Here is a 9,881-nt window from a genome sequence, read left to right as displayed (position 1 = left end):
TGATTCAATTTCTTCATTTTATTAAAAACAACAGTTGCTGACAACAATATATCAAAAAAATCACATAAAACTGGTTTCTGGCTAAAAAAAGAGGACCAGAGATGACATTAAGAGTTTCTACTGTTGTTTTAACAGGTGGTATACATGTGTAACACAGTGAAAGAGCAGCACTCCTTCCTTTGATCCAACAAACACACTACCAACATCATCACCACAGCGTCCTCTTCTACATCAGAAACACATTCACAGCTCATACATTTATACGTGTATATATATACAGTTAAAGAGAAGAGGAAAAAGAGGAAGGAATGAAGAAGACAGGAAAGTAGTTCCAGTCCAGTGGCCTCGAGCTGCAGATTTTTTCTTTTTTACTCGTTCGGAATCCAAATTGGTGTCAAGTTAAAAATGGAAGTCTGTGTGAAAATGTGCCCAGCTCTACATCAGTGCTCGGATTTTCAGAGCTTTAAGGCACACGAATAGTGATGTTTAAAACAAAGCAACTGCCACACAAGAAGAGTTGAAGACAGTCTGAGGATGAAGTGAAGCTGCTTTGTTTTAAAGTTTCAAAATAAGGGGCTTAAAATAGTTTCTGTCTGAGGAAAAAAGCGGCATTTAGAACATCTGACCTGACGAAGGTGTGACTCGTAAACAGCTTCTTAGTCATGTACGCCACTTTCAAAATAAAATATAAATGAGTTCCTCGTGTCTTTTTAGGTGGAAAACTTGCTGAAGACTCAAAATTAGTTACAAGTGATTTTTTTTTTCCTCTTTAAGAAGTCAATCTTATTTCTACAATAACATGGACAATATAACAAGCAGAAAAATGTTTTAAAAATCGCTGTTACCAAAATATAGACATTTGACATATACAGAAAAGGAAAAAGTGTTTTGAGCCCTGATATTGTTTTAAAATAACAAAAAAAGGAGAATCCAATCCTGTTTTCTTTTCACATGAACACCTGATGTATGTTTCTGTATCCATTTATGCCACTTGTAAATGTAATTTGGACTCTGTGACGTTATAAACGAGACTTAGAAACTGAATAATCGCTCTGAGAGTCTTTTCGGTCCATTCAGATCTGGTATTTCTGTTGTAGAGTTTGTGGTAAATCTGCAGTGATTGACGTGACGTTCGGAGACCGCAGGAGATGGAAAAACCGAAAGCGGTGCGGGGTCAAATTTCCACGTCGCTCTCTTTATCGTTGTCGTGGTCGCCGTCGTAGAACTCGTTAGCTGCCTCTGGCCTGAGGTAGTTACAGGAGATACAGGAAGTTGTTTTTTGTTTGGTCACGCTAATGAATGTGTTAAGAAGTGTTTTAAATGAGCGCGCTGACCTGGTGTAGTTTTCCTCGCCCCCCCTCTCGTCGGGGTCAGGCTCGTCGGTGCGTTCGTAGCTCAGCATGTCGGAGGGAACGTCGTGGATCTGGACGCTGGGCGCGTGGTTCAGCATCTTCAAGTTCTCGAACACCGTCTGACGGATCTGCTCCAAGTACTGAAACCCACACGTGTACACAGTTAGAGGAAGTGCACGCTATATTCATAATTTAATATCTTTATGACATCAGTAACCTCAATAATTCAACTAACGGAAGAATAAAGAACGACAGACTGTGTTAAAATATTGTTAAATCCACCTCAACATGTTTCCAGCTGAGTGTGGGATGAGGTTTTACCTGTCTGGAGTTCTGGTTTTCTATCCTGGTGCTGACGTCAGGATGCAGCGTGAAGTCTGGAGCAAAGTACTCAAAATACTCTGTTAAAGACAGAAGAAGAGAATGATGAAGGGAAGATATCAGAGAGGATAAGTACATCTTTTTCTTTCACACTGAAAAGCTGATAAGACAGAACACCTGACAACATTAAGAAAAGGAAGAAAAATGATGAGGGAACAAAAAGAAAAAAAACAGAGACCAATAGATGCAAGGAATAATAAGGACGATAATACATTTTTAGAAAATTTAAATAAAGTAAAAAACATTTTAAAAAAATGAATAACAATAAATAAATAAAAATAAGAAGAAATAAGAAGAAAAGTTTAGAGTAAAGTTAGATTAAAAAATAAATAAATAAATAAAAATATATACAAAATAAGGGGAAATAAGAGAAACAGTTTAGATTAAAGTTAGAGTAAAAAATAAATAAAAATAAATAATGAGAGAAAAGGTTTAGTTAGATTAAAAAAAACAAGTTTAATATACACTAGACTGAACCTAGGTAAAAAAAAAAAAGATATGCATGGTATGATTAAAAAGACAAAAGAAACATAAATAAAATTGATAAGAAGATCTAACTTATAAAATAATGATAATAATACTACTGGTCCCCCTGCTAGTTACACTAATTTTCCAGCAGATGGCAGCAAACTTTTAAAGGCATTTTCTCATTAACACCGAGTCATCTGATACTGTAGGCAACAACAGAAAGAGAAATGTGAGGTGCAAAGCTGCAAATCAAAGCTGTTAATATGCAGTTTATTAAAGTGTGACTCACCGCTGTAAGGCAGCTCGTCACTGATGGATTCATCCAGTAACAGAGACGTCTCAAAGGTCCTGCAACACAACACATGTCTTCACTCACCTCTAAATGGATTTATGGGTTGCTAATGTCATGTTTATTTCTTTCCTTCACACCTTTGTCCTAAAACATTAACATGAAAACTTCCACCTTCCAAGGGGAGGTGAATACTTTTTATCTGGATTTCTCACCAGCAGCGCGCCACGTTCCTCACGGTGTATCCTCCTCCTCCCAGGACCAGCAGAGGAATCTTAAAACTTTTGACAAACTCCACACACTCGCTGCACGACAGAGAGCAAAGCACACACATTTTAATACACACACAAACACACATGCAAGGAAAACTGAGCCAGTCGTTAGGAAACAGATGATTTTGCAATAAGGCGGTCTCACCCGTGTCCTCGTATACTGAGGTTAAAGCAGCCCAGTCTGTCACAGCCCAGAGAGTCTGCTCCACACTGGAAAGGACAGAATCATGTTGACAATCAATCAATCACCCTTTACTTATATAGCAGCTTTCATACAGGTTATATAGTTCAAAGTGCTTCATAGTTGAAAGGCAAGCTGATAATAAGACAGAACAAGTGACAACATCTTTATGATCTTTATAAAGGAAAAGAAATGATAAAAGGAACAAAAACAAAGAACAAATATTAGAAAAAAGAAAAAAATTGAGACCAATACATGCGATAGAAAAATAAAAATGAAAAAAATGTATTAAAAAAAGGATTTATAATAAAACCTAAAATTAAATAGTCAAATAAATAAGAGAAAATAAATAGAATAGTTTATTTAAAGTTAGAGTAAAAAAAACTATATTACAATAGATTTAAAAAAAAAATAAAAGAGATCCAGTTCAATAAAGGCTAGATTAAAACTAGGTTAATCGTCCCAGATCAGTTAACTCAAAGTCTGATTTAACTGTATCTGGATCAGGTCCCACTAAACCTGAAGCTTCTTCACATACGTAGAGTTAATGATCTCATGACAACCGTTAATGAAACAGATGAAGACTGAGAATAACAGACTGACCTGTAGAACGATGCAGGTCGGCTGGTAGAAATCCACCACCTGTTTAATAACCGGCTGGAACAGCTGCCTGTAACCTGGGACACACACACACACACACACATTGGCAGTTGTAATGCAGTTTTATGTGTTTTGTTATGTTTCTTATATAAACTGACTAATCTGGGTTTTTTTGTAGGAGTAAAACTCACTCTGGTCATCAATGCCATCTCTCAGAGGAACATTAAGACAGTAGTACCGGCCGCTCTCTGCCCCGACCTCGTACATGTCACCTGAAGCAAACAGACACACATGTACAGTATTAATACACATCTCCTTTTTTTAGACAATTTTAAGAAAACTATCCAGAAATGTTTGATCTTGACTATTTTTGTCTCAAAGTGTCACCATCACAATGACTACAGCTGTACACAAACATGCTGACAAGTTAGACTTCATCTATTTAATGAGCAAAACTTGCATAACTAATTTTACAATGTTTTCTGTTCAGGTGCTGTACATATATTATATTTAAAGAAAATGAATATGTAGAGCTGCAATGAAAATTAATTTACAACTATTTTGATAATCAAATAATCAGTTTAGTCTATTTTTAAGCAAAAATGCCACATATTTACACTATTCTGATGTGACGATTTCATGTTTTTAAAATCTTTTGTGATGATAAGATGAATAATTTGGGGTTTTGGAATGTTGGTCACATAAAACAAGACATTTGGAGACATCAACTTGGGCTGTTGGAAATTATAAAGGACATTTTTCACCATTTTCAGATATTCTATAGACAAACTAATCGAAGAAATGTTCATCAGATTGATCAATAATGAAATAATTCTCAGTTGTAGCCCTACTTATAGGAGTGGGAAAAAGACACTGCAACTGAATGACTTCTGCAGCCCCTCACCTGTTCCTGGAAAAAAGTAGTTTCCATATTTGTGGAAGGACACGGTCATGACGCGGTCAGTCAGGTAAAAGGCCTCCTGGACGCCATCGCCATGGTGAATATCAATGTCAATGTACAGAACCCTTGGGTGGTATCTGTAACACACACGCAAAGCGTTAGAAAGAGAGAAACAAACACAGGAAACACTGATGAAGGTTATCCAGATGTGCGTCCTCTTACTTGAGCAGCTCCAGTATGCTGATGACGATGTCGTTGACATAGCAAAAACCAGATGCCTGCAAAGAGAAACATTTTTTAGTCCAAAAAATCAAAAAAAAAAAAAACCATCATCCACAGCTCAACATGTGACTAAGTGACATAAAGACTTCACGCTGACCTCAAATTTCTTAGCATGATGAAGTCCTCCAGCCCAGTTGATGGCGATGTCACAGATCTGTAAAAATAAAGTGGAATCTGAATCAATATAATAGAAAATTGTTATGAACAAACTAAGGTCTGCTGCCCAACTGTTTAGCTTACTTTGCCACGTATCTTAAAATCTAGTAAATTCTTGTAAACTGAGCTGCTAGATGAGACAAACCAGCCCCTCCTCCCCCTCTCTACCACCAATACCTGCAGCTGTCAGTCACATCAGCAGCAGCTGGAGGAGGACAGAGGACAGGATGAATGACTGATACTGACTGATGTCTCTGTTCTTCATTCTTTCTAAACTTCTCTCAGTAAATTGATGTCGAATCATGATTTATTTTAATATATATTTTAAATTTGTGTCCAGTGAGATATTATTGAGTTCATATATTAAGTTTACTGTTTACAGTCTACCAGCAGTGCTGCGACTATGTTTCCTCCATGTCAGACAGTACAACAAAGAAGAGTTCAAAGTGTTTAAGGATGAGGTGCCTGGTGATTTAGTTCTCATCTGGCTCACACATGTTCATCTTAAATCAACAGAGCGGGACAGGAAGTGAACATGCCTGCAACAGTTAAAACTAAAGCTAATAAATCACTGCTTACCATGCTACTGATGGGAGAAATGACCGTTGGCTTGCAGTGTGGTGACACTGGATTGTGTGTGTGTGTGTGTGTGTGTGTGTGTGTGTGTGTGTGTGTGTGTGTGTGTGTGTGTGTGTGTGTGTGTGTGTGTGTGTGTGTGTGTATGTGTGTGTGTGCGTGTGCATGCACATTACCTTGTGGTTGAGTTGTGTAGCGCCCTGTAAAGAGGCTCCAGTGTATCTTGAGCAGAACTCAAATAGACCTGGAAATACAGGACTGAAACACAGAGATACAGAATAATGTGAATGTGTTAATCTGATAACAGACAAGGTGAAGATTCTGGCATTTGGACCGATTACTGATGAGGCTCTTTAACTGGGCAGACTCAAAGTCACTCACAAAATTGCAAGTGGCTCAATTCAAAACAGCACAGTAACACAGTAAAGTAAGGAGAGTGCTATAGAGCTGCAACTAACTAAATGATTAGTTGTTTGGTCTGTAAAATGTCAGAAAAAGCTGTTTCTTAAAGGACAAAATGCAACCTAAATGTCTTGTTTTGCCCTGACAAACAGTCCACAACCATAAGATAATAAAGTTACTGTCAGGGAGGGAGAAAGAAACCAGAAAATATTCACATGTAGGAATATAGAAGCAGAGGATTTTAGCATTTTTCCTTTAAAAGAAAAAGAAAAAACAATTAATCAATTATCAAAATAGCTGGTGATTATTTTTCTTTTGATCAACTAATGGTTGCAGCTCGAGTGATCGATATTATTTGACATAATTTAAAGATGTTCAAATGCAATTAGGCATTTAGAAACAGCTATTGACCAAGAGCTGTGTCATTTTTGTCTGCAGCTACTGTGCAATGACATTAAAGGGGGGAAAAACATTTTTAATCAACTATTTCTTACCAGTCATCACCGACGTTGAATGTGTTGAGGCTCTTTGTGAAGCCCTGCATATTATTGGGGCTGACCTTCTGTAGAAAATCTATGTAGTCTTCAGAGTGGAAGCGGCACATGTCGTGCTGCGATGCTTTGTACGGCTTAAACACCTGGAAACACACAGAATGTACAGTATAATGTTTTAGTGTTAGTGTTTACATGTTATTTCAGGACTGAAAGCATCAGCAGGGTCTGAATCTGTGGCACCACGTGTGTACTGCTCACCATCATTTTCTTGTAGAGCCCATAGTGCAGCACCAGACTGTGAGTCAGGGACAGACGGTGAGGCTTCATTGGATGGCCAGCACCTAGCAGACACACAAAGTTTAATGAAACAGAGTAGTCGTGTGTGTGTATAACCACAAAACGTCAGTGGGTCAGGCGCTGGACACACACACACAGAAATAAAGTGCAAACATGTCAATAACAGCTTTAGTATAGGTTGTAACTTACATGATGACAACTTTGGAATAAGTCTTCTGAATAAAAAAACCCTAAAGAGCTGAGCTACCATATGGCTGCATATATTAAACAGGCGACCTTAATCTTTTGAAAATATTTGTGAGCAATAAAAGTGTAACAGGTGATGTAACCCTTTTTGTTATAGTTATGTGCTTCTTTTGTGACAAATTTTGGTAAAAGAAAAATATTCCAGAATTTTCTGAAAATACAACATAAGAATTAACTGTACAATTACTAGAAATGTGTACCTTGGATATGAGGTACACACATATATATATATATATATATATATATATATATATATATATACATATATATACATATATATATATATACATATATATATATACATATATATATACATATATATATATACATATATATATATACATATACATATATACATACATATATATATATATACATATATATATATACATATATATATATACATATATATACATATATATATATACATATATATATACATATATATATACATATATATACATATATATACATATATATATATATATATATATATACATATACATATATACATATATATATATACATATATATATACATATATATATATATATATATATATATATATATATATATGGCCATATTATATGAACCGTATTATGAAAAATTAGTTAACATAATGTCTCTTTTTTCAGAGAATTGTATTCTGGTCAGAGGGAGAGACCAAAAAGACTCTGAAGAGGCATAAAAAATGGAATTACTTTTCTACAAATTGTATACTTTGCAAGCTTATCCAGTGGACCGGATTGGACCTTCTGGCGGGCCGGTTCTGGTCCGTGGGCCATACGTTTGACACCCCTAGTCTACAGAGTACGGTCAAGAAAAACTGTATAACTGTATTAAAAACCCGCAGGTTGGCTACAACAGGCTGCGGTTTGCTTCCTACATTGTAAGAAACGTGAATGCTTCTTGCTGAACACAATTTAATTTACGTAAATATTGAACGTAGATAAATACAGATAATTGATAGAAGTCAGATTGACATGACTTTTAAGATGCTAGCTGTTGTCACTACTAGCAACCGTACAACTCACCAATTAACTCGTGTTTACCAAACACCGGTAACATCATGCTTAATGTGCATTCTCTTACTATACTGTGCTGAAGTATTATATCATTACAACTGTCAAACAACCAGGATTATGTGACAGTCAGTAGCTACAAAACCATGAATACAACGTCAAGTGACTGCAGTAAAAGCGAAGATGAGCTACCACACAGCACAAACGGTGACACATAGCTAACGGCTAGCTTTGCGTTAGCTTGGCCGAGAAAGCAACAAGCTGTGGAAATTGTATGAACATGTAGGAATTAATATGTAATTCATATTATGACAGTAATATGATGATAACCTGCACAACAAACACCCAACAGCACTGTGAGAGTGTAAAACATTAGATGAATCAAACATATCCCTGCATAGCATGTCGCCCGCGTACGTTAGCACGTATTTCCTTCTGTAGGCCGGCTGACTGAGATAACCCAACTCACCGTAATGAAAGTTGCCCACGTCGGGGTCGTAAAAATATGAGGTTCTGTTGGACATCCTGAAACGAATATCTTTTTATTTTTCCCCCTAATATGTACTTGTTCTTAAAGCTACACACGCCGCATTTTTCTTTCAATTAGCAGATAGCCGCCATGGTAAACACAGATTTTTGTTCGTCATCAAGCTGGGTCAGTAATGGTGGAGAGAGGCGGGGGGACGATGATGAGTGGCGTTTTATTCACTTACCCGCATTCTGCGAAGACTGTGAAGAATGTGATGCAGAATGCGGGTGGAAAAATAGATTAAGGCAAACACGCGAGATATGACATTTTCATTGATTTCATGTGTTTGTGGTCGTTTTAAAGGACAGGTTCTCAGTTTTTTTCAAGTGTGTCTTAAAACAAGGTGTCCATATTAACAGTTACAAAGAATGTTCTCACTGTAATCATTCCTTTTGTTCATAGTGACTATTAAAATATGTAATGGGGACATTAAGTCTAAAAATGCATTTAAAAGTTTATTTGAAGCTTAATCATATCAAGTGGAAATCTGCCACATTTACAGTCTTTTTAGCATCAAATTCCCTCTTAGTGTTTCCCTGTTGAGCTTTGGTGGAAGTATAGTAACAAAAAGAGGGACGTTGACACTAAAAACACTGTAACGTTGAAAGATATCTATTTGATTTGACTCATTTGGACGGCTGAATATTAGCTTCTGGCGAACTTTAAGATTCCTTTTTTTCACAAGAGGACTGTGGATTTAGTCCTCCATCACTTCCATTGTAAGTGCATTACGAAGGGATCTTCTATTGGTCAGTATGAACAAGAGGAATGGTAGTAGTGTTCAGTGTTCATTTGGTTACCTGGCTGTTGTGAACCCATACTTTAACAAAATAAACATGTTTAAGAAATTTCCAGAATGTCTATAAAAAACTAAAACTAAACTAATCTATCTGTGAAAGGCAAAGCACTGTCTTTTATATTACAGAATGTGTGTGATTATTGACATTGATCACCTCATGATACTACAAGACAAAATCTGAAGCAACTGGAGACAAATATGTGAAATAAATCAAATGCACAATTGAATGGATAACAATAAAAACAACAATTTATTGATGAGTATAAAAAATAAATAGGCCAAAAAATGTAAATAAAGATACAAATATGTAATTCCACATCATTTAATACATTATATGTTATACTAGTAGCTGAAGAGTTGATTTTCCTTCAGCAAGATCAGGGCACTGGCCTTTTTATTGTAACTTTAAAGTGGGGACAAAATAATAAATGAATTATTTGTTATTCACCTCATTGGAATAATTTTCAAAGGTCAAGTTTGTTTTTCATATAAAGCCACATTACTTTCTTGAATAGTAAAAAATGAAATAATAATGATGATAATAAGCAAATCATTTGACTTTGAGTTTTCCAAAATACCCCCAAAGACAAAATGCCCCTCTGTTGACATGGTCTACACACAAATCCCTCAAAGA

General features: G+C 36.0%; 1 protein-coding gene across 1 annotated transcript; it reads right to left on the bottom strand.

The window, feature by feature from the left end:
* Nucleotides 1-3: 3 nt before the first annotated feature.
* Nucleotides 4-8,575, bottom strand: hdac3 (histone deacetylase 3). The gene is made up of 15 exons (XM_062425168.1): nucleotides 8,389-8,575; nucleotides 6,613-6,695; nucleotides 6,355-6,497; nucleotides 5,635-5,716; nucleotides 4,824-4,880; nucleotides 4,667-4,722; nucleotides 4,448-4,581; nucleotides 3,735-3,815; nucleotides 3,547-3,620; nucleotides 2,908-2,972; nucleotides 2,706-2,795; nucleotides 2,491-2,549; nucleotides 1,674-1,753; nucleotides 1,335-1,492; nucleotides 4-1,244 (listed from the first exon to the last, which is right to left on the bottom strand). Exons 1-15 carry the CDS (start codon nucleotides 8,441-8,443, stop codon nucleotides 1,175-1,177), a joined length of 1,287 nt encoding a protein of 428 aa, XP_062281152.1. The 5' UTR covers nucleotides 8,444-8,575; the 3' UTR covers nucleotides 4-1,174.
* Nucleotides 8,576-9,881: the final 1,306 nt, after the last annotated feature.

The sequence above is a fragment of the Scomber scombrus genome, chromosome 9, assembly GCF_963691925.1.
Source record: "Scomber scombrus chromosome 9, fScoSco1.1, whole genome shotgun sequence".
Taxonomy (NCBI): domain Eukaryota; kingdom Metazoa; phylum Chordata; class Actinopteri; order Scombriformes; family Scombridae; genus Scomber; species Scomber scombrus.
Note: the sequence above shows the minus strand (reverse complement) of the source record. Positions and strands in the feature narration are given on the sequence as shown.

Coding starts and splice junctions, on each gene's coding strand:
- hdac3 (XM_062425168.1), bottom strand. CDS start 8,443: ATGTCCAACAGAACCTCATATTTTTACGACCCCGACGTGGGCAACTTT. Junction 6,498..6,612: donor GGCTCTACAAGAAAATGATG/GTGAGCAGTACA, acceptor GTGTGTTTCCAG/GTGTTTAAGCCGTACAAAGC. Junction 3,621..3,734: donor AGATGGCATTGATGACCAGA/GTGAGTTTTACT, acceptor TGTGTGTCCCAG/GTTACAGGCAGCTGTTCCAG.